The sequence below is a fragment of the Bos grunniens genome, chromosome X, assembly GCF_055505025.1.
Source record: "Bos grunniens cultivar Pamir isolate PY7600 chromosome X, Bosgru_T2T1.0, whole genome shotgun sequence".
NCBI lineage: Eukaryota > Metazoa > Chordata > Mammalia > Artiodactyla > Bovidae > Bos > Bos grunniens.
The window spans coordinates 141,408,842-141,433,236 of NC_141194.1; the positions used below are offsets into that span (position 1 = coordinate 141,408,842).

The 24,395-nt window shown below is 40.1% G+C and overlaps 1 protein-coding gene and 1 pseudogene across 7 annotated transcripts; both read right to left on the reverse strand.

The window, feature by feature from the left end:
- Positions 1–876: 876 nt before the first annotated feature.
- MCTS1 (MCTS1 re-initiation and release factor) lies at positions 877–9,802 on the reverse strand. 7 transcript variants are annotated; one of them, XM_086389692.1, is made up of 8 exons: positions 9,703–9,802; positions 9,343–9,509; positions 8,409–8,689; positions 7,064–7,216; positions 6,431–6,528; positions 4,644–4,777; positions 2,625–2,692; positions 877–1,089 (listed from the first exon to the last, which is right to left on the reverse strand). In XM_086389692.1, the coding sequence occupies exons 3-8, from the start codon at positions 8,417–8,419 to the stop codon at positions 1,008–1,010; spliced, it is 546 nt and encodes a 181-aa protein (XP_086245818.1). In that variant the 5' UTR covers positions 8,420–8,689; positions 9,343–9,509; positions 9,703–9,802; the 3' UTR covers positions 877–1,007. The 7 variants fall into 7 exon arrangements, with proteins under 7 accessions (XP_086245818.1, XP_086245815.1, XP_086245813.1 ...); XM_086389689.1 differs by lacking the exons at positions 9,343–9,509; positions 9,703–9,802 and adding an exon at positions 7,765–7,869 and having other exon boundaries at positions 8,409–8,748; XM_086389687.1 differs by lacking the exons at positions 9,343–9,509; positions 9,703–9,802 and adding an exon at positions 7,765–7,869 and having other exon boundaries at positions 7,064–7,255; positions 8,409–8,544.
- Positions 9,803–21,938: 12,136 nt separating this feature from the next.
- On the reverse strand, positions 21,939–22,361 carry LOC147341511 (large ribosomal subunit protein P1 pseudogene; annotated as a pseudogene).
- Positions 22,362–24,395: the final 2,034 nt, after the last annotated feature.

Sequence of the window (24,395 nt, forward strand, 5' to 3'; positions counted from 1 at the left end):
AAAATAAAAAGAGAAACAATTAAGTCCATTTGTCATATATCTGAAGAAATAGCTAAATGTTTAGGTGTGATAATGATATTGTGGTTATATTTTTAAAAGAAAACATATCTTTTAAAAATACATATTAAAGAAACTATGGATGAAATGATATATCTGAGATTTGCTTCAAAATAATTGGCGAGTGCAGTGGGAGGGAGTGAGACAGAGACAAAACAATATTGGACATGAATTGAAGCTGGGTGATGGATTAGAAAATCCAATATACTATCTACCCATACTTTTCTATGCTCAGAATTTTCCATAATGAAAAGTTTAAAAATGGAAATAGCAACAAAAAAAACACACACAAAAGAGAAGGGGTACTTCTAGGTGCCCTTGGGTAATGGGATAAAAATCCAAGTTTAATATATACACTATAATGTGTAAAATATATAGCTAGTGAGAAGATACTGTATAGCACATAGAGCCCAGCCTGGTGCTCATGACAACCTAGAGGGGTGGGATGGGGGGAGGTGGGAGGGAGGCTCCAGAGGGAGGGGATTATGTATACTTATGGCTGATCGACACTGTTGTACAGCACAAACAAATACAACATTTTAAAGCAGTCATCCTCCAATTAAAAAAAATAAAATGTTTTAAAAAACCAGTCTAGCTCCAGCCCCATTAATTGGTCAGATTTTCTGAGGCATCAGCCATATACTAGCAAGTTCATTTACCAAGTCTTGCCCTTCATCTTGCATCATTAGCCTAAGAAAGGACATTAAGTTGTCTTAATTAAGTTTGGTTACTTACCAGCTACCTTTTAATGTCCAACTTTGTAACCCAAATTTAACTTAAGTTTAAGAAAAATTAAAATAATTTTTGAAGCTAACAGAATTTTAGCATCTGTTGAATTTATTCAGCATAACCACAGAGGTATTGTCTTCATGCTGTCACACATAAACACAAACACAGATACAGATACAGCACAATATCCATTTTTAGCCCAAGTGTATTTCTTCTGAGGCTCATTTATATGTCTTCATATGCCACAGCCCATCATTTAAATAATGGATATTTTCAATGCCAATTCCTTTGTTGACTTTCTCACTGCAGAAGGAATAAAGCACATAAACATGTTGTTAAGTACTTTTACAGCTTACTCATGGTAAATGTAATTCAGGGTGCATTGCTCTTTTTTGCAATTATTGAGCCATATATAGGGAATTTATTTATATTACACTAACATGATCATCTTGGAGAAGGCAATGGCACCCCACTCCAATACTCTTGCCTGGAAAATCCCATGGACAGAGGAGCCTGGTAGGCTGCAGTCCATGGGGTCGCTAAGAGTCGGACACGACTGAGCGACTTCACTTTCACTTTTCACTTTCATGCATTGGAGAAGGAAATGGCAACCCACTCCAGTATTCTTGCCTGGAGAATCCCAGGGATGGGGGAGCCTGGTGGGCTGCCGTCTATGGGGTCGCACAGAGTCGGACACGACTGAATCGACTTAGCAGCAGCAGCAGCAACATGATCATCTACATTAAAATACATTACTCTGCTGAAGTTCATTCATGTCTTAAAGAAATTCTAGTGATCTAACTAGTAGGATCACAGAAACAGAGTAATGATGTTGCCAGACCAGGAGAACATCAAAGTGTTATAATTAACCCTGAAACAAAAGTAATAGGAATAATTTGGTCATCAAATGAGTTCCAACATTTTTAAGTATATTGACTATATTTTGATAAACTGAAAGTGAAAGTCACTCAGTCATGTCCAACTCTTTGCTACACCATGGACTATGCGGTCCATGGAATTCTCCAGGCTAGAATACTGGAAAATATATATACTGGAAAAATACTGGATTGGGAAAGGGTAGTCTTTCCCTTCTCCAGGGGATCTTCCCAACCCAGGGATCAAACTCAGGTATCCTGCACTGCAAGCAGAGACTTTACCAGCTGAGCCACCAGGGAAGCCCATGTTTTGGTAATGTACCGCTAATATTTCCTTAATATTTTATGCCACCAGGTAAAAATACAAGATAAATACTGTGTGGCACTAAATTATGTCACTGTTTTTAAAAACTAGCAGCAAAATACCTTTCCCCACACCTAAGTGAAATCACACTAAATACAAAAATTCCTAAAATACCACACACATACATATAATACAGCTGTGTTGGCACACAGGTTCTTTTCAGAGTGCTAAAGAAAGAATGCAATCTCAGAGAGGAAATAACTTTCAATGGCTTCCTAAGTCTTAGGAAAAATCAGAAATGAGGCTTCTGTGCATAAACATTTGTAAGACATGGTATGAACGAGAGCAAAGCTCACCTGTAACTCTGATTCCTCCTGCGTGTGCACTAAGTCACTACAGTTGTGTCCGACTCTCTGTGACCCTATGGACTTCTCTATCCCCAGGCTCCTCTATACATGGGATTCTCCAGGCAAGAATACTAGAGTGGGCTGCCATTTCCTTCTCTAGGGGATCTTCCCAACCCAGGGATCGAACCAGTGTCTCTTATGTCTAACCTGCATTGGTGGGCACGTTCTTTACCACTACTGCCATCTGGGAAGCCCCTTACTGCATAGGTTACCTATATCTGAAAAACTAAGGGGGACTAACAGGAGACTTACATATCTTCTGCAGACATCTTCATGACTCCAACACACAGAGCATGCTGTTTTCCTTCTGCCATGATTGCCTGAAAACACACAGCTAAGAAAACCATTTATATATCAAAATACCTTCGAGGGGGGTGTCACATTACTGCTTAAGCCGCTGGGAACCCAACTTGCATTTTCACCTAGTCCATTAACTCCTTGAAGGCAAGGACCTAGCATCATTTATGGGCACACTGCAAATATTCAATAAATGCTAAATGAATGGAATCTAATAATCATTCTCAGGTTTTGGGTCAAATGCTAATACTATAACCCAATGCTAACAAAAGAAGGAGGAGAAGAAGAAAAAGAAATCATGCAAAAAAAGGAGATAACATTTTTTGCATAAAAATATTAAAAAGAAATAAATATCCATTGTTCTAGTGCTTTAATCACTAAATGGTGGTTTTATATAAAGGATACATTAAAACAATAACTATATCCCCTATCTATCTTTAAGAGCCCAATGTAACTTGCAATCTCTCCAGAACAAACAGAATGTTCTTGGTTCATTTGAAGTGTCTAAAGTGGTAAAGATTACAGTCCATATTTTCAAAGTTTCAAGTGTACACAACACCTCTCTGTACTAGTTTTGCAGCTTTCCAACAGTCTATAATTATTTCAAAATAAAAGTAATTTAAAAAGTAAAGGCCAGACACTAGGAAAATTTTCCATTTAGGGGAAACTCCAGAACTTTATAAACTTTAAAAACTTAGAGCAATCATAAACATAAAAGGATAACCTGTCCTCAGAGAATATTTTTCTCCATTGGTTTTCAATTCATTCATTCATTTCTTCAATGTTCCACAGATATTTGAACACCTATTACATGACCAGTATCTATGTCAATACAAGCTGTTCCTAAGATATACAACTTACATTACCCCTTAGATATAACTTCCACAAGAGAGGACACCCTCTTCTGAGCACTCTTAAACCCATTCCAACGGCTGTCCCATTCCAGTGATTTCCCACCAAATATGGTTCCTTTCCTCAACCTGAGGCAAATGGTCATTTTATCTATGACAAAACAGAAGATATCATCTTGTCCAGACTAGTTGACAAAAAACTAATCTAGAATATGGCTGAAACAACACCAGAGAAATGGAAGGAATGCAGAATTATTCAGCTATGTCATGAGTTGAATAGATTCTTAAGGGCTATCTCTGACGTCAACGTTTCTCTTTGAGAAAACATGTTCCGAGGCCCAAACAACCAAGTTAAAAATGAATTTTTAAATAAAAGTTAATAGGGACTTCAAAATAAAGCAATAGGAATGGCCAATGGTTCCTGCTGCTGCTGCTGCTGCTGCTGCTAAGTCACTTCAGTCGTGTCCGACTCTGTGCGACCCCATAGACAGCAGCCCAGCAGGCTCCGCCATCCCTGGGATTCTCCAGGCAAGAACACTGGAGTGGGTTGCCATTTCCTTCTCCAATGCATGAAAGTGAAAAGTGAAAGTGAAGTCGCTCAGTCGTGTCCGACTCTTAGCGACCCCATGGACTGCAGCCCACCAGGCTCCTCCATCCATGGGATTTTCCAGGCAAGAGTACTGGAGTGGGGTGCCCTTGCCTTCTCTGGCCCATGGTTCCTACTAGTCACCAAAATTCCACCTGGTGCCTAAATTCTTTTCCCTTTTGAATGCTTTTTTCCCAGGGTAATTCAAATGTAAAAGTAGCAAGATGATGTTCAAATAAGTGATCCAATCATATCATATACAACCTCTCTATTAATAATCAGGAGTTTTATACTGTGTCCCAAGTCTCATAACACTGGGCCCTAACACAGCTGAAATGCAGCTGGGACTCTTTTTATTACTTGTTCTCACTTAACTTCTAACACAAAATAATGTTGCTTCCCACATCTTCAAATGTAAGCAGAAAGATATAACAGTAACTTCCAAAAGATATATCTAATGCTCTCTTGGATGTTAGTTCTTTCAGTGATAACAAGAATACAATGAACACATTTTTCAACAGAGCCTGGGAAGGATACAACAATCGTATCTACTGCAGCAGGGTAAAGTTTAGCTCCGGGAGAAGTTAAACCTGGACACATTATATTTGCTCCACTGAGTACAAATTTGATGGCTCCTTTGTCAACCTGCTGATGTGGCAGGATAAAAGGATCTAGAAGAAAAGAAATACATTACACCCATTAATAAAACTAAAGACTCAACAGAAAAAGGCAAATGACATGAACAAATACTTCCCGAAATTACAGTACTTTGACAGATGAGAAATAAAACTGAAACACATTCCTTCACTTATCAAATTGGCATATATTTTTGAGAAAAGTAATTACCAGTGCTAGCAAGAATGTCAGAAAACTGGCATTCCCATTTACTGCTAAAAGGCTTATAAATAGGTACAGGCTTTCTTTAGGACTACTAGGCAATATGTACAAATAGCCTAAACTAAACTCTTTGATTTAGTAATTCTACTTCTAGGACCTTATCCTAAGAAATAAAGGAGGAATGCGCAATATATTTAGGTAGAAAGATGCTCATTATAGCACTAATATTTATATTAGAAATAAACTGGAATCAACCTAAATGTCCAACAATTAAGAGATAAATGACTTAAAGTATATCTATAATATCCGTATAATAGAACCATGTTTTTGGAGAATATGTAATACCTTGGGAAATATTCATAATATATGACAAGTGAAAAAAAAAAACAATAAAAATTGCCAAAAAGATCAGTGGTTGCTAAGGGTTGGAGGAGGGGAAGAGGTGGGAGGGGTGAGTAGGTAGAAAAGAGGGGATATTTAGGGCAGTGAAACTATTCTGTAAGATATTGTAACAGTGGATACAGTGCCTGCTCAGTCACATCAGTCATGTCTGACTCTTTGTGACCCATGGACTGCAGCGACTTCACTTTTCACTTTCATGCACTGGAGAAGGAAATGGCAGCCCACTCCAGTGTTCTTGCCTGGAGAATCCCAGGGCCAGGGGAGCCTGGTGGGCTGCCATCTATGGAATCAGAGTCGGACACGATTGAAGTGACTTAGCAGCAGCAGCAGCAACAAACATTATTTTGTTTCTTAACACCTGGTCTTGACACTACTAAGAACTGGGACTCCATGCTTTCTCTTATATAGAATTCTCTCTATGAAGCAAATCTGGGTACAGATGTAAAAGCAAATGTTTACAGCACTTATTACACGCTTTGTGAATGTGTATGTGTGTAATTATCTAACTGTTGTCTATTCTCCTCACTAGACTGTTAGCTTCCTAGGCACAGGGACCGTGTCTGTCTTTGCTTCCTATCACATTCTCAATACCTAGCTCAGTGCCTGGCACAGAATAAGTTCAAAAACTATAAATATTTTTTGAATGAATGAATAAATGTTCTTTCTTGGGCTTTTGGAATGCATAATGAGAGAATATGCATTTTTCAGATTTACCACAAGACGGAGAAGGGGCAATCTTTTGAGTTTTATATTCCATATAACCTAGTACTAGTAAGTTAACTGTGGGAGTCCCTGGTGGCTCAGAGGGTAAAGAGTTTGCCAGCAATGCAGGAGACCTGAGTTCGATCCCTGGGTCGGGAAGATCCCCTGGAGAAGAAAATGGCAACCCACTCCAGTATTCTTGTCTGGAAAATCCCATGGACAGAGAAGCCTGGCGGGCTACAGTCCATAGGGTTGCAGAGAGTCAAACACGATTCAGTGACTTCACTTTCACTTTTCTTTCAATAAGTTAACTACCAGAAGTCACTTTCAACTCCTTTGTGTCTTTTCATATCCCCAAATACATATTTTCTAACAAGACTTACATTTGTGAAGTAGTCTTAGGGTTGGATAAAAAGGCCCTTCTCTTTGTCTAAAAAATAGTAACTCTCCATTTACTGTAAGGATTTCTATATGTTCATGGCTGTAAAACAAACATCACAAAGTACCAAGTTAGATATTTTCTTTCAAAAATGAATATGCCAAACATCCTTTAAACAATGTATAATATGAAGTATGCATATATAGAAATACAGTAAGGTTTAAAAAAAAATTTTCAGTAAAGATCCAGGCCCAAAAAAACCCCCACAAAACACTACTTAAATTAACACCAGTCCAGTAGAGAAAAATATGATCTGCTACAATTTTATTTCACATTTTATTACATATTTTAATTTCCTTGGTAGATAATTAATAAAACAAATCTCTAAAGCACAAGCTGAAATAAATCTGACTCTGAATAAAAACATTTAATTAACTCTTTAATAAAACAATCAGTACACAATGCCGCATTTTTCACATAGAAAAGCATGTGAAAATATAAATATTGATGTTTTAGGGTTACTCATTTAGAGTAGATAAATAGTTAATATAAAGATAATCAGTTATTATGAGTGCAGTCTAATTATATTATATTCAGCTTCTCTGAGTTTTACATGGAAAAAAAAACAAAGACTTACCATCGCACTATTTTGACAGGATCTTTCTTAGGCATGATTTGATTAAGCCATGGTTCAATACCTGGAAACTGTTCTATCAATTGATTCTTAATACCCTTTATAACTGAGGTTTTCAACTGGATGCAATTGGACACATTTTCTTTTTCATCAAATCTGCCAAATGATTTTTGCAAGGAAAAACAAAAAGCATTTCTAAAAAGACATAACAGAATAGCTAAAGGTATTTTTTAAATTATTTACCTATTCCCAAGCAAATATTTAGATGTTGAAAATAATTATGGAAGAAATTGCTTTTTAAAATACAATTTCCCTTTTATTCTGTCCAGCACAAAACCAGTGTCTTAATACAATATTAAACTGTCATATACACACAATTAGCTGGAGAGGGGCAGGGAAGGGGAAAGGATATGAGGCATATATAACACAATAAACTGAAATCAGCTACACAAATGCCTTTCCTGGAAAATCTTACTCAGTTCTACCCAGAAAGAAACAGATTCCCACCTATAACAAAATCTGTGAAAAACAAAACAAAATGAAAATACCCTCAAGCATTAGGATACAAATGACCAACCCAAACATTAACACAGAAAAGCAGCCCCTCCTACGCTATGTAATCTGTTGAGATTTTTTTGAAGTAATAATGACGGTATTTAACATCCCTAATTATTTTTGCTCAAAATGTCATGCACAAAACCCACCTTCCTTTGCCCATATTCCCCCTTTGCTTTTTGCGTCTACCAAATCTGCAAGGCAAAGCCACTAGGTACGTTGCAAAGAATTTTTTTCTTCCTCAACTGAATAGCCTATGGAGCAATCACGTTATTTTCAAGACAAGGTTAATCTGGCAGCTAGGCAATAGGTATGACAGTCCGCTAGCTTCCTGTCACCCAGACTCCTTCACTCCCATGACCCAGGAAGTCAAGCCTTCCCTTGTTCAGTTCCTAACTAGTAACCACATGGCAGAGAGAGCAGGGCTGTCCTCTTGCTAAAGAGGGCATGTCCCTAAATCACAGTGCAAGGATGTGATTGGTAGAATCCTAGGAATGGAGCTAGGACTGGGAAAGAGGGCAAATGAGAAAGAGGGGTAACGAGATAGAAAATGAGAGTGGGAGGACCCAACCTGATTGAAGATTAGGGGCGAAAAGCTTAAAAAAACGTTACAAGCATAGTACTGAGACAGAGACATATAGTGTTGAAAGCATGGTACTACAGAAAAACCTTAAAGAGTAAGGATGGCAGGGGTGGGGGAAAGAGAAAGAGAAGCTTTGCTCTTGTCCTCTTCCCCACCACCCACCCCCACCACCTTCGTGAGCAGCCGAGGGAGGCCACGGCATGTCCTTACTTCTTGAACATGATCCAAGGTGAAGGGGGCGACGATAGGGAAGGGCCCGGAGTGGGGAAGAAAAACTGAATTAGCAAGTGTCCGACAGATCCCCTTACAGGAGGAAGGCCGGCACTGACTGTCGGAACTATTGTCTTTATCCGGAAAGGGAGACAGGCAGCTGCACTTTACGGTGTTCAGAGACATTTCACTACTTCCGCTCCTCTAAACACGTCCGCGCTTTTGCTGGCCCTTTCTGGGTTACCGATCCCCATCCAGAGCCGGTAGCTGAAAGGGCGGGACTAGAAAAGGAAAACGAGATAGAGACATCATTCCAGTAGCAGAAAGAGAAGAACGGAGCACATGGGGCAATCAATCAAAGCCGTGGTTAAGGCCGGTGTGTCACTACGGGTTCCTCAAAGGGTCAAGATTCTTCCGAGTTTCATTGCTACCTGCTGTTTACTTTTTAGTGGGAAGGGGTCTTGTTCCCTGAAACAACCGAATGGATTGGTGCTTACCGACCAGCTTGAACCCGGGCAAACCGCTTGACATTATGTTAACGTACTCGTGGCCTTGCCAAATTTAGCAAATAAAAATACAGGACGCCCTGTACAGGACATTTGGATTTCAGATAAATGATGAATACTTTTTGGGTTTTTTTTTTTTTGTTTTTTGAGGTATAGCTATACCTCAAACATATTTAACACTAAAAAAAAAAAAAACTTGCTATCTGAATTTAATTTGGCATCCTGTATTTTAATCTGGCAGCCGTGTTCACTGACCACAGTGAGGTGCCCCCAAAGAATTATTCACGAGGTTACTGTCCCCTGCCTCACCTTCATAGGAGTTGAGCTATAAACCTAAAGAGGTACCTCCCTTGAATGGTAGAATGGCCTCTAGGCGATCAATACTAGACTAATCTAATTGAAGAGATAACAGATTAAACACGTTTTACCTGTAATTTTAAAAAGGAGAGCAAATCAAGGGTTTTGATCAGCAGAGAAAGCATGCGTGCGTTAGCCGCTCAGCCGTGTCGACTCTGCGACCCCATGGACTGTAGCCCTCCGGGCTTCTCTTCCATGGAATTCTTCAAGCAAGAATACGGGAGTGGGTTGCCATTTTCTTCTCCAAGAGAAAGCATAGAAAAATACAAAACCTGAATAAGCTCTACCCAGGCGGTGGGGTAGGGTGCATTGATCTGTAAAACAAATACAGCAGTCTCTTCCAGGAGCAAATACTCTGCTGGGGAAATGGACGCTTGGAGCAATCACAGCAAATAGCATTATGTGTTTGAATTGTACAACTAACAACTCACCTTGCCTTGATTCTATGGTAGCAACAATCTTCTGATTATAATTTAGCTTCCCATGAAGCTCTGCCCAGAAGGAACTCTGTTTTCAAATCATATCCACATGAACAACTGTAAATTAATAAATTGTCATTCGGTTTATAGCTCAGTTTCTTGTAAATGACTTTAGCATTAATCTGCTTTCCCAGCATTAGTCGACTCTTTAACATTGAAAATATTGTTTAGGAACATGCAAAACTGAAGCCCAGACCCCAGCTGTGGTTAGTGCTATACTGCTAACACTTCTTACAAAGCAGGAGAATATTACTGGCAACTCTCACATCATCCTAGAAGCCTGCCATGGAACAGCTAATACATCATAACAGCCATAAACAGTTATTATTAAGCAGTTTGAGGTGGGGGAAAGCAGATGTTTTGCATCCAATCTAAACATGGTAACACCATAGTAATAACAATGTATTCCACTAGCAAATAAATTTTAACTTGATGAACTCCCAAACTAAAAACTTCCCAGGTGGTGTTAGTGGTAAAGAACCCACCTGCTAATGCAGATTAGACATAAGAGACACCAGTTCCAACCATGGGTTGAAAGATCGCCTGGAGGAGGGCATGGCAGACCACTCCAGTATACTTGCCTGGAGAATCCCATGGACAGAGAAGCCTGGCGGGCTACAGTCCATGGGGTCACACAGAGTCGGACAGGACTGAAGCGACTTAGTACACAGCACAAACTAGTAACACCTTGATGAAGTTCCTAATTTCTTGAACTTCTTAATTTCTTTTAATTTTACTTTTTGGCTGCTGCACAGCTGTTCCTGAACCATTGGTGGAACCCGGGCCCCCCGCCTTGGAAGTTCAGAGTCTTAACCACTGGATAGCCAGAAACTAATTTTAGACTTATTAAAAAGTATTATGCTGAGTATTTGCAGTGCTAGAAATAATAGCCAACGTTTAATTCTATAAAAATTATACGTACTCTAGGGGACTTCCCCTGGTTGTCCAGCTGTTAAGATTCAGCGTTTCCACTGCAGGGGGTTGCAGGTCTGATTTCTGGTTAGGGAACTAAGATACTGCTTGCCTCCAGTCACAGCCAGAAAGTAAAAAAGGAAAAAGAAATTATACATACTCTAAATTATAACAAATCCCACATGCATGGAATAGACATATAGCTATATGTGCATACATATTTTAATCCACTTTCATATACTCTGATAATCACAGAGACCAAATCTGAAGTATTAATATAACAAACGCCAAGTTAGGTCATTAGTATTAATGAGGGAGGTATTTAGTTCTGTATGCGTGCATGAACACCTTTATTCATAACCCACCTACACAGATACATAAGCAGGGTCCACTTTTCACTGCAGTGTGTTTCTGGTTTTGCGTTGTTCAGAGGATCATTGTAAAGTGGCTTCTGTTTTTCCAAGACTACAATTGGGGGTTTACTCCTGACAGAACTCATCTTCAAAATAAATCACTGCTACAACAAACAGCGTGTCATAAAAGAAGAAATATCTCAAAATAAACCTCTTCAAAAACTGAAACAATGAACTTCATTTATTCACACAATAGTTGTAAAGGACCTTGATGTTTTAGACATATATGCTGTCTCTACTATATTTGATGCAGAAATGTTCTACGCAGTTTATTTTACAAGAGACCTCAATGTACATGCAGCACAGGACACAGAAAACCCAACTCTAGCATACATTTTACTAAAACAAGTAACCTAGCTATAATAAGCTTTAAACATTGCAGGATTGTATTTGTCGTCTTAGAATTTTGAAAGAATTTTGTAGGGGCATCTTGACATGAGGCTCAAAAATGCTGCCCAAGGAAGCTTACAGCGAGGCCTCCTTTTCTTCTTCAACTTCCTCAAGCAACAAGCAAGGCACCAAAACCCTTCAGTGAGTGCAAGTCGCTCAGTCGTGTCTGATTCTTTGCGACCCCATGATGGTCTATACAGTCCATGAAATTTTCCAGGCCAGAATACTGGAGTGGGTAGCCTATCCCTTCTCCAGGGGATCTTCCCAACCCAGGGTTCGAACCCAGGTCTCCCGCATTGCAGGTGGATTCTTTACCAGCCGGGTCACCAGGAAACCCTTTAGAGTGTCCAGTAAAAAATGGTTTCTTTAGGAGGTGGGCCATAGCTTTGAACACTGTGGGAGGTACTTTCAATGCAAGAAAGAATTGGACCACTGGATCTCTCATCTCAGAATCTGCAGCCTGTGTAGTCTTCCCTTAAGGTCACTTTTCCCACAAACTGCCCCTCAGCCATATACTTTAGAGCCCCCTGCAGCCTGGCTTTATATCCCCCACAAGATCAAGACATACCTAAGAATCACACCACTACCCCCACCTATCAATCACTCTGCAGACCACAAGTGAGAAAATACACTGGCCCAGCCACTGCCTGGATCTTTCCATACAGAACAATATAAGGAACACCAACAAAACAGCCTCTCCTACCTCCAGTCCCAAATACAGTTAAATCTGGGGAAAGCTGAGAGACCCCTGTTTATCAGAACTGTCAGAACTAATCATCTTGCCAAATTTATAGTAAGCCAAACCCACTGTGCCTCACTCAAATCCCTTATCTCTTTTGTCATTGTCCAAGGGGCTTCCCTGATAGCTCAGTTGGTAAAGAATCCGCCTGCACTGCAGGGAGATTCCAGTTTGATTCCTGGGTCGGGAAGATCTGCTGGAGAAGGGAAAGGCTACCCACTCCAGTAGTCTGGCCTGGAAAATGCCATGGACTGTATAGTCCATGGGTTTGCAAAGAGTTGGACACGACTGAGCAACTTTCACTTTCACTTTCAGTATGTAAGCACCCAGTTCAGTGTTTTTGCTATGTGATCTTGGGCAAGTGGCTGGAACCCTTGTGCCTTTCTTCTCAGCTACAAAATAAAGGCTCTACTTTCTGAGGCTGTTATGAGAATTAAATGAGAGAATCCATGCAAAGCGTTGTTAAATTATTTGTATTGTTGTTATTAAACTACTGTTGTTGTTATTCTGCTTCTCTAACTTCATTCCTACATTCCTCTGTGCTTCTCCTCCTGCCACCTGTGCTCTCATTTCTACCTTAACTTCCAGGTGCTTCCGAAGCCTCCCTGGAACACCATCCCAAGATTAACAAACTCTCCTACCCATCCTCCAACTCATCCCTGAGTGTCCACTGATACTCCTGGCTTTCCCCTGAGGTTGGAAATTCCCTTTCAGCCCTTTCCAGTGAAAGTGATTCTCATCAAGACACTGCATTTACTGGGGAGTCAGGAGGTGACCCGGCATCCTCTTCCAGCCACACTACAACTTCCAAACGATTCCTCCTTCACCCTCAGGTAAAACACACAACACAACCCTGATTCTTCTTCCTCTAAGCTTCAGACCATCTGGTTACGTCTCGACTTCCTCTGTGTTGTCCTCTACTCACGGTTCGTTGAAGGCTTCTCCTGTGCCTCAGCCGTAAAGAATCCGCCTGCAATGCAGGAGATGAAGGTCCAATCCCCGGGTCAGGAAGTTCCCCTGGAGGAGTGCATGGCAGCCCACTCCTGTATTTTTGGCTGGAGAATCCCCATGGACAGAGGAGCCTGGCAGGCTAGAGTCCATAGGATCGTAAAGAGTCAGACACGACTGAAGCAACTGAGCACACACACACTCATTCGTTCATTGAAGATCCTGGTTCATTTCATTTTCTACTACTCTTTGTCTCCTTCTCTTAATCTTCCCCAATTACACTGACCACCATGCTATTTTCCAACACACCACATCCTAGGGTTTTTGCACTGTTTGCTCACATGTTAGGTCTTCTCACTGGTTGGTCCTTCTACCTGGAAGCTGTCTGTGTCTGCATGCATGCTCTGTCATGTCTGACTCTATGCAACCCTATGAACTGTAGCCCACCCAGTTCCTCATTTCCTCCTCCAGGGGATTATCCCAACTCAGGGATCAAATTCACATCTCCTGTGCCTGCTGCATGGCAGGCGGAGTCTTTACTGCTGAGCCATCTGGTCTACCTGGAAAATTCTACCTCAGATCACCATATAATTCTCACCTCCTTCAGACCTTGGCTCAAATGTTACCTTCTCGGTAAAGTATTTCCCTAATCTTTCCATTTAAAAATGTCATCCACTCACCCCCCATTCCTTTCCTTAGTTCAATTTTTCTATAGCATGTCTCACTTTCTAACATACTATAAAATTTATTATATTATTATTTATTATGCTTCTCTGCTAAATTGTAAGCTCCACAAAGACAAGGATTTGTCTATTTTTTTGTTCACTTTTATATCCAAGTTCTTGGCACAAGGTAGACATTCAATAAATACTCATTGAATGAGCAAATGAAATACCACTCTGGCTACCACGAAATTTCACTGTTCCTCACTATGGCAACAATCTTTGATTAAGTTGCCTCTACTCACCATCTCTAATTCATCTCCTCCTATTTTTTCCTGAGCCTGCTCCAGTCAGGCTTTTGTCACCACTGTGCCACTGAAACACCTCTCATTGATCAAGGTTACCAGTGACCTCTATCTTGCCAAAACCACACATCATTCCCAGTTCTGATTTTGCCCAAACTCTCAGTAGTACTTGAGTTGACCATGATCTCCTTTTTGAAACAGTTTGGTACCTTAACTTCCTTAACACAACCCTCTCCTGATTCTATTTATCCCACAGTGGTTCAGTTCAGTCGCTCAGTCCTATCTGACTCTTTGCAACCCCAAGAACTGCAGCACACCAGGCCTCCCTGTCCATCACCAACTCCCGGAGTTCACTCAAACTCATCTCCATTGAGTTGGTGATGCCATCCAACCATCATCCACTGTAGTCCTCTTCTCCTCCTGCCCTCAATCTTTCCCAGCATCAGGGTCTTTTCCAATGAGTCAGCTCTTCGAATCAGGTAGCCAAAGTATTGGAGTTTCAGTTTCAGCATCAGTCCTTACAATGAACATTCAGGACTGATTTCCTTTAGAATGGACTGGTTGGATCTCCTTGCAGTCCAAGGGACTCTCAAGAGTCTTCCCCAACACCACAGTTCAAAAGCATCAATTCTTCGGTGCTCAGATTTCTTTATAGTCCAAATCTCACATCCATACATGACTACTGAAAAAACCATAGCCTTGACTAGATGAACCTTTGTTGGCAAAGGAATGTCTCTGCTTTTTAATATGCTGTCTAGGTTGGTCATAACTTTTCTTCCAAGGAGTAACCCTCGTTTTATTTCATGGCTGCAATCACCATCTGCAGTGATTTTGGAGCTCCAAAAAATAAAGTCTGTCACTATTTCCACTGTTTCTGTATCTATTTGCCATGAAATGATGGAACCGGATACCATTATCTTTGTTTTCTGAATGTTGAGCTTTAAGCCAACTTTTTCACTCTCCTCTTTCACTTTCATCAAGAGGTTCTTTAGTTCTTCTTCGCTTTCTGCCATAAGGGTGGTGTCATCTGCGTATCTGAAGTTATTGGTATTTCTCCCGGCAATCTTGATTCCAGCTTGTGCTTCTTCCAGCCTAGCATTTCTCATGATGTACTTTTCATATAAGTTAAATAAGCAGGGTGACAATATACAGCCTTGAGGTATTCCTTTTCCTATTTGGAACCAGTCTGTTTTTCCATGTCCAGTTCTAACTGTTGCTTCCTGACCTGCATACAGATTTCTCAAGAGGCAGGTCAGGTGGTCTGGTATTCTCATCTCTTTCAGAATTTTACAGTTTATTGTGATCCACACAGTCAAAGGCTTTGGCATAGTCAATAAAGCAGAAGTAGATGTTTTTCTGGAACTCTCTTGCTTTTTTGATGATCCAGCGGATGTGGGCAATTTGGTCTCTGGTTCCTCTGCCTTTTCTAAAACCAGCTTGAACATCTGGAAGTACATGGTACACGTATTGTTGAAGCCTGGCTTGGAGAATTTTGAGCATTACTTTACTAGCGTGTGAGATGGATGCAGTTGTGCAGTAGTTTGAGCATTCTTTGGCATTGCCTTTTTAGGGACTGGAATGAAAACTGACCTTTTCCAGTCCTGTGGCCACTGCTGAGTTTTCCAAATTTGCTGCCATACTGAGTGCAGCACTTTCACAGCATCATCTTTCAGGATTTGAAATAGCTCAACTAGAATTTCATCACCTCCACTAGCTTTGTTTGTAGTGATGCTTCCTAAGGCCCATTTGACTTCACATTCCAGGATGTCTGGCTCTAGATGAGTGATCACACCATTGTGATTATCTGGGTAATGAAGATCTTTTTTGTACAGTTCTTCTGTGTATTCTTGCCACCTCTTCTTAATATCTTCTGCTTCTGTTAGGTCCATACTATTTCTGTCCTTTATTTTGCCCATCTTTTCATGAAACGTTTCCTTGGTATCTCTAATTTTCTTGAAGAGATCTCTAGTCTTTCCCATTCTATTGTTTTCCTCTATTTCTTTGCATTGATCACTGAGGAAGGCTTTCTTATCTCTCCTTGCTATTCTTTGGAACTCTGCATTCAAATGGGTAGATCATTTCCTTTTCTCCTTTGCTTTTCACTTCTCTTCTTTTCACGGCTATTTGTAAGGCCTCCCCAGACAGCCATCTTGCTTTTTTGCATTTCTTTTTCTTGGGGATGGTCTTGCTCTCTGTCTCCTGTACAATGTCATGAACCTCCGTCCATAGTTCATCAGGCACTCTTTCTATCAGATCTAGTCCCTTAAGTCTATTTCTCACTTCCACTGTATAATCATCAGGGATTTGATTTAGGTCATACCTGAATGGTCCAGTGGTTTTCCCTACCTTCTTCAATTTAAGTCTGAATTTGGCAATAAGGAGTTCATGATCTGAGCCACAGTCAGTGCCTGGTCTTGTTTTTGCTGATTGTATAGAGCTTCTCCATCTTTGGCTGCAAAGAATATAATCAATCTGATTTCAGTGTTGACCATCTGGTGATGTTCATGTGTGGAGTCTTGTGTTGTTGGAAGAGGGTGTTTGCTATGACCAGTGCGTTCTCTTGGCAAAACTCTTTTAGCCTTTGTCCTGCTTCATTCCGTATTCCAAGGCCAAATTTTCCTGTTACTCCAGGTGTTTCTTGACTTTCTACTTTTGCATTCCAGTCCCCTATAAGGAAAAGGACATCCTTTTGGTTGTTAATTCTCCTCCTCTATTCAGCATTTTCTTATTGGATTGCTCTAGGACTCAGTCTGTGACTCTCTTGTCCATGTTTTTTCCCTTGGTTACACTAAAAAGCCAGTTTCATACCTATAAATACCATCTGTATACCTTTTATGTCCAGTTTTAAATCTCCAATCTGGAAATCTCCTCTACACTTCAGACTATCCAAAGTTAATATCTCCACTTGAATAGCAGACGTTGGAAAACAATTCATATCCAAAATAGAATTCTTAATTTCAGCCCCTTCCCCAACATGCAGTCATCCTCATCTCAATAAATGGGAGTTCCATCCTCATATTTTCTTGTGTCAAATATCCATGAAGCCCTCTCTTTCTCACACATCCTTCACTTAGTCCATTACAAAATACTATCTCTATCAAATATTTTTACTTTCAAAACTTATCCAAAATCTGATCACTTCTCACATACCTCCAACAGTATGACTTTAGTCAAAATCACTATCGTCTGTCACCTTGACTATCATACTTGTCTCTTACTTGTTTTGCCTTTTTGCTTTCATTTCTTATGCCTGCCCCCTTACAATCTATTTTTTACACAGTAGGTAGGATGAACCTTTTAAAACATAAGTCAGATCCTCTGACTCTCTTGCTCAAAACCTTCAGCGGCTTCCCATCTCAGTTATAACAAGATCCAAGGTCCTCCTGCCCTGAAGGCCCTACACGGTTCAGCCCCCTCCACCCCTCCATCTACTATTACTCTCCCCTTCCCTCCCTCTGCTCCAGCCACACTGGCTTTTTTGCTACTTTACAAGTATGCCAAGTATGGTCCCTTGCTTCTCAGAGTCTTATTTTTTTTCCATTGGGCCTTGGATGAATAGAAATAAATTAATCAAATCTTTTATTGATGGCACAGTCTCTTATTTTTTAATATAAATTTATTTATTTTAACTGGAGGTTAATTACTTTACAATATTGTATTGGTTTTGTCATACATCAACATGAATCCACCACAGGTATACATGTGTTCCCCATCCTGAACCCCTCTCCCTCCACCCTCCCCGTACCATCCCTCTGGGTCGTCCCAGTGCACCAGCCCCAAGCATCCAGTATCGTGCATCGAACCTGGACTGGCAACTCGTTTCATATATGATATTATACATGTTTCAATGCCATTCTCCCAAATCTTCCCACTCTCTCCCTCTCCCACAGAGTCCAAAAGACTGTTCGATATTTCTGTGTCTCTTTTGCTGTCTCGCTTACATTCTCTTATTAATCCAAGCATATTCACTTTTAGTTAGTTGTTTTTAATAATGTAACAAGCATCCATGAACTTAATAACTAAATCTGACTATATGGCCCCCAATCTCATTCGTCTGCCTCCCCTCAGCACCTGGCAAAGGATCATCATCCTGAATCTTGTGTTCATCATTTTGTGGTGCTCTATTTAATACAGTTTTACTTTATACATACATGTTGTTGTTGTTTAGTCGCTAAGTTCTGTCTGACTCTTTGTGACCCCGTGGACTGTAGCCTGCCAGGCTCCCCTGTCCATGGGATTCTCCAGACAATACTGGAGTGTTACCATTCCCTTCTCCAGGAGATCTTCCCTACCCAGGGATCAAACCTGCATCTTCTGCATTGCAGGCGTATTCTTTACCACTGAGCCAGGGAAGCCCACCCATATATTCACAAACATATATGATATATATATATAAACATAAATATATGTTATATACGTGTGTGTATGCATACATATGTGGATATGAGTCTTTCTTTCTTAAAGTATATATATATATTTTATATATATAAGTATATGTATTTATATTTTTATATTATATATTTATATATATAAGTGTATATATTTATATTTTATATTATATATATTTATATATAAGTATATATTTTTATATTTTATATTATATATGTTTATATATATAAGTATATATATTTATATTTTATATTATATATATTTATATATATATAAGTGTATATATATATATATATATAAAAACTTTCTGGTGGCATGGTACAGCATGTGGAATCTTAGTTCCCCCACCAGGGATTGAACCTGAGCCCTCTGTGTTGGAAGTGCACAAACTTAACCATTGGACCTCCAGGGAAGCTCATCTTAAAGTATGTTATTTATTATAACTTATTTTAACTTTATAGAAAGGTTATTAGGTTGTAGCTGTATGTACTCTTTCAGAACCTAATTTTTCCTCCTTAATATTTACTTTTCTAAGATTCATCTGTGTATCTTTGCATATTACTATAGTTCATTCATTTTGATTGATGTATAATATTTCATTGTGTGAATAACACTTCAGGGTCTTGCCACTTTTCCCCTTTTCCTAGAACGACTTCTCTTAGATATCTACTTGTCTCTCTCCCTCCCTTCACTCATGCCATTATTCAAAGGCCACCTCATCCTGCTCCTGCTGCTGCTGCTAAGTCGCTTCAGTCGTGTCCGACTCTGTGTGACCCCATAGACAGCAGCCCGCCAGGCTCTGCTGTCCCTGGGATTCTCCAGGCAAGAACACTGGAGTGGGTTGCCATTTCCTTCTCCAATGCACGAGAGTGAAAAGTGAAAGTGAAGTCGCTCAGTTGTGTCTGACTCTTCGCGATCCCATGGACTGCAGCCCACCAGGCTCCTCCGTCCATGGGATTTTCCAAGCAAGGGTACTGCGGTGGGGTGCCGTTGCCTTCTCTGCACCTCATCCTAACACTATCTAAAAGAATGCCCCATTTTACACTCTCTCTTTTACTCTTCTTTACCTTTCCCCATAGTACTATCACCCCTTCCCTGAATATTCTTGCTTTGCCTATCCGTATCCACTTTCCCCCTTTCCACCCTGCTCTGTGCCCTGCAGTAGATTTTAATGATTAAACCATATCAATCCTTCATTTTAAATGTACCTCTCTTTTCTGCCAGTACCCTGACTGACAGGACTGCCTGATGTTACTTACCTATCTTTTTGTTGATTGTTTCCCCCACTAAATGGTAAATGCCAAGAATCCCTGCTATATTACCAAGGCCTAGATTGGTGCTGAACTCATAATCAGCGTGCAATAAATATTTAAGTGAATTGCTCATACACAGACTATCATATTTTAAATGCTTACACACAAAAATTGCCTGCATATATCCCTTACAAACAAATGCCAATATTTCTTTGAGCTATATACCTAGTAGAATAGTAAAGTTGAGGCCTAAGTGGATATTTAATTTAGTAGATAGCACCAAATTGTCTCCGTTCTCCAATAGAAGGAGCCAGGGCTCCATGGAAAAATGGCTGACTCTAAGACTGGGGCAGGGAAAATATAAAATGAGCCAAGAGCAGGAGCACCGTACTTTTTTTTATTATATAAAACTGAACAAGCAGATAAAAAAAAAAACCCTTTATAGATGTATGTCAAAGGGATACAGGAGCCAACTGAAAGAGCTTTCAATGGCCAAATTTGAAACAATTTGAGTAATAAAATTAAATATCATTGGATTATAATTCAAAGTATAGAATAAATATTAACAAATCCATACTGATATTAACAAATGATCGAATAAATAAATAAAAGGAGAGTAGATAAATCTCCTGTACAGAAGAATTCCAAATAATTTATGTAGATAGTTTCTCAAGCCAGGGGAGCATAACTGCCCACTCCTTAAGTGTAGGATGTGCATAATAACTTCCTTATAAACAGTGGAGTTTGTAAAAAGAGAAAAAGAGGAGTGTTGCAATAGAAAAACAAGCCAAACACTGCCTCAGCCAGGCACTCAAGGTTCACTCATCAATGATAAGTCAAGTTGAGAACATGTACCCTTGCTGTGATGTATAATTATGGAAAATGCATTAGACAAACACAAACTGAAGGATATTCTACAAAATATCTGACCAGACTCCTTAGAACTGTCAAGGTCGTCAAAAACAAGGAAGGTCTAAGAAATGGTCACAGCCAAGAACAGCCGTAAGTGATATGATCACTAAAGATAATGTGGATTTTGGGTGGGGTCCTGAAAGAGAAAAGGGGGCATTTTGGTAAAAACTAAGGAAAACTGAAAAAAAATATGGACATATAGTTAATAATAGTGTATCAATATTGGCTCATTATTGGATGGCATCACCGACTCAACGGACATGAGTTTGAGCAAACTCCAGGAGATGGTGAAGGACAGGGAGGCCTGGTGTGCTGCAGTCCATGGGGTCGCAAAGTGTCAGACACGATTGAGCAAGTGAACAACATGAGTTAACTAGTTGTGATAAATGTACCATAGTAATATTAAAAATAGAAAAAACTGGATACAGGGTATATATATGAGCTCTCTGTAATATTCTTATGTCTTTTCTGTCAATCTGAAACTATACTAAAAGAGCTTGTTAAATGTTTAGAAAATACCCTATCAGGATGGCTATAATTAAAAATACAAAAAAATATCATGTGTTGGCAAGGATATGGAGACACTGGCACCCTCACACATCACTGTGGGAAGACAAAATAGTACAACTTTGGAAAACAATTTAGCTGTTCCACGTAGTGTTAATTAGTTTAAAAGTGTTAGTCGCTCAGTCGTGTCCAACTCTTTATGACCCCATGGACCGTAGCCTGCCAGGCTCCTCTGTCCATGGCATTCTCTAAGGAAGAACACTGGAGTGGGTTGCCATTCCCTTCTCCAGGGGAGCTTCCCCACCCAGGGATCAAACCTGGGTCTCCTGCACTTGAGGCAGATTCTTTATCATCTGAGCCACCATGGAAGCCCAATGTTAACTATGGAGTTACCAAATGGTCCAGCAATTCCACTCCTAGGCATCTACCCAAGAAATGAAAACATAGCCCCACACAAAAGCTTGTACATGAATGTTCATAGCAACATTATTCATAATAGTTAAAAAGTAGAAACAACCCAAATATCCTTCAGCTGGTGAAATAAACAAATCTGACTTACCCATACAACAGAATATGATTCAGCCATAAAAATGAAGAATTCTGAGACATGTTACTACATGGATGAGCTTTGAAAATATTAGGCTAAGTAAGAGAAGCCAATCACAAAAGCCACATATTATATAGCTCCATTATATGAAATGTCCAGAATAGACAAGTACATAGAGACAGAAAGTAGATCAGTGGTTGCCAGGGTACGGGGAAAGGTGGGAATAGGATGTGTCAGCTAATGCATACAGGAGTCTTTTTTTTTTCCTGCAGCAAAGAGCTCAGTTTTTTATTAAACATGTTACCAAAAAGGTTTAGTCAAAAAAGCCAAAGCCCGTGTCATCAAGAGACTCGTCAGATTCTTCTTTATTTGCTTCTACTTTTTTCTCCTCAGCTGGGGCAACAGTGGGGGAGGGGACAAGACCTCCTGCCACGGCAGATCCACCAGCCCCCACATTGCAGATGAGGCTTCAGATGTTGACATTGGCCAAAGCCTTTGCAAACAAGCCTGGGCAGAAAGGCTCAACATTTACACCGGCTGCTTTAATGAGGGCATCGATCTTATCCTCCGGGACTGTCACTTCACTGCTGAGCAGGATGAAGGCCAAGCAGATGCAGGTGAGCTCAGAGGCCATGCTGCAGGTGAATGCTAAGCAGGGGCTGCCTGAAATGGTTATAGTGGCTGGATGAAGTCAGGGCCTCACCTCAACACTGCCTTAGCTTCCTCAGAAGGACCGATCACTTTAGAGGCAGCTGAGGAAAGGGACAGGATGTCTTTATGGGGTGGTGACTGTGTTCTAAAATTAGAATGTGACAATGGTTGCACAACTCTGTAAATATACTAAAACCATTGAATTGTGCGCTTTAAAAGGGTGAATTTCATGGCCTATAAATTCTATCTGGAGAAAGCTGTTATCCAAGGGACTTGAACCAGAAAAGAATTCTAAAGTGTGTTAATTCAGGGGGCCCTTTTTCTGTTTTTAATTTCCAATGTTATTGTATTGTGATCAGAGAATGTCATTCCTATGATTTCTGAATTTTTGCAGACTAATAAATGAGTTATTTCTGAAAACGTTCTTATGGGTATTTGCAAAAATAAATGCATTTTATATTTGTACAAGGCAATCTCATATATTGTGGAAAATTCTGAAAGAGATGGGAATATCAGACCACCTGATCTGCCTCTTGAGAAATCTGTATGCAGGTCAGGAAGCAACAGTTAGAACTGGACATGGAACAACAGACTGTTTCCAAATAGGGAAAGGAGTACGTCAAGGCTGTATATTGTCACCCTGCTTATTTAACTTATATGCAGAGTACATCATGAGAAATGGTGGGCTGGATGAAGCACAGGCTGGAATCAAGATTGCCGGGAGAAATATCAATAACCTCAGATATGCAGATGACACCACCCTTATGGCAGAAAGTGAAGAAGAACTAAAAAGCCTCTTGATAAAAGTGAAAGAGGAGAGTGAAAAAGTTGGCATAAAGCTCAACATTCAGAAAACGAAGATCATGGCATCTGGTCCCATCACTTCATGGGAAATAGACGGGGAAACAGTGGAAACAGTGTCAGATTTTATTTTGGGGGGCTCCAAAATCACTGCAGATGGTGTTTGCAGCCATGAAATTAAAAGACGCTTACTCCTTGGAAGGAAAGTTATGACCAACCTAGACAGCATACTGAAAAGCAGAGACATTACTTTGCCAACAAAGGTCTATCTAGTCAAGGCTATGGTTTTTCCAGTGGTCACATATGGATGCGAGAGTTGGACTATAAAGAAAGCTGAGCACCGAAGAATTGGTGCTTTTGAACTGTGGTGTTGGGGAAGACTCTTGAGAGTCCCTTGGACTGCAAGGAGATCTAACCGGTCCATCCTAAAGGAAATCAGTCCTGAATATTCATTGGAAGGACTGATGTTGAAGCTGAAACTCCAATACTTTGGCCACCTGATGTGAAGAGCTGACTCATTTGAAAAGACCCTGATGCTGGGAAATATTGAGGACAGGAGGAGAAGGGGACGACAGAGGATAAGATGGTTGGATGGCATCACTGACTCAATGGACATGGGTTTGGGTGAACTCCGGGAATTGGTGATGGACAGGGAGGCCTGGCGTGCTGCAGTTCACGGGGTCGCAAAGAGTCGGACACGACTGAGTGACTGAACTGAACTGAACTGAATCTCATATATATGTACACACATATATATACTCAACCTTGTTAAGTAGTGGTATGAGCTTCTCTATATCCTTACTTATTCACATGATCTGATGATTTCTTAGAGAAATACCTCACTTCAAATATGTCTGAAAGTCTGCCCAGCAACCCCAGTACTTATGTCTTATTAAGTTATTCTGAACTATTTCAAACCTTCTCCATGTTTCTCAAAGTTTTGCCACCCTTCCCCTAACCATCACATCCTACTTTATATATAAGATACAAAGGAAGATTGGATTGCCTTCATCTGCCTGGTACCAAACATACAACTTAAAACTGTCTACCCTCATCCCGTTCCATTTAACTTTTTTTTTTTTTTTTTTACTGTTTCTTTGCTCACCGCTATTTCTATTTCACATCATCCTCTTTTTCAGATTCATTTATTTCATTTTACTGTAGTTGGGCTTCCGTGTTGGCTCAGACAGTAAAGAATCTGCCTTCAGTGCAGGAG

Coding starts and splice junctions, on each gene's coding strand:
- MCTS1 (XM_086389687.1), bottom strand. Junction 6,529..7,063: donor CCTGTCAAAATAGTGCGATG/GTAAGTCTTTGT, acceptor TTTGTTTTACAG/CCATGAACATATAGAAATCC. Junction 2,693..4,643: donor CTGCAGTAGATACGATTGTT/GTATCCTTCCCA, acceptor GTGTGTTTTCAG/GCAATCATGGCAGAAGGAAA.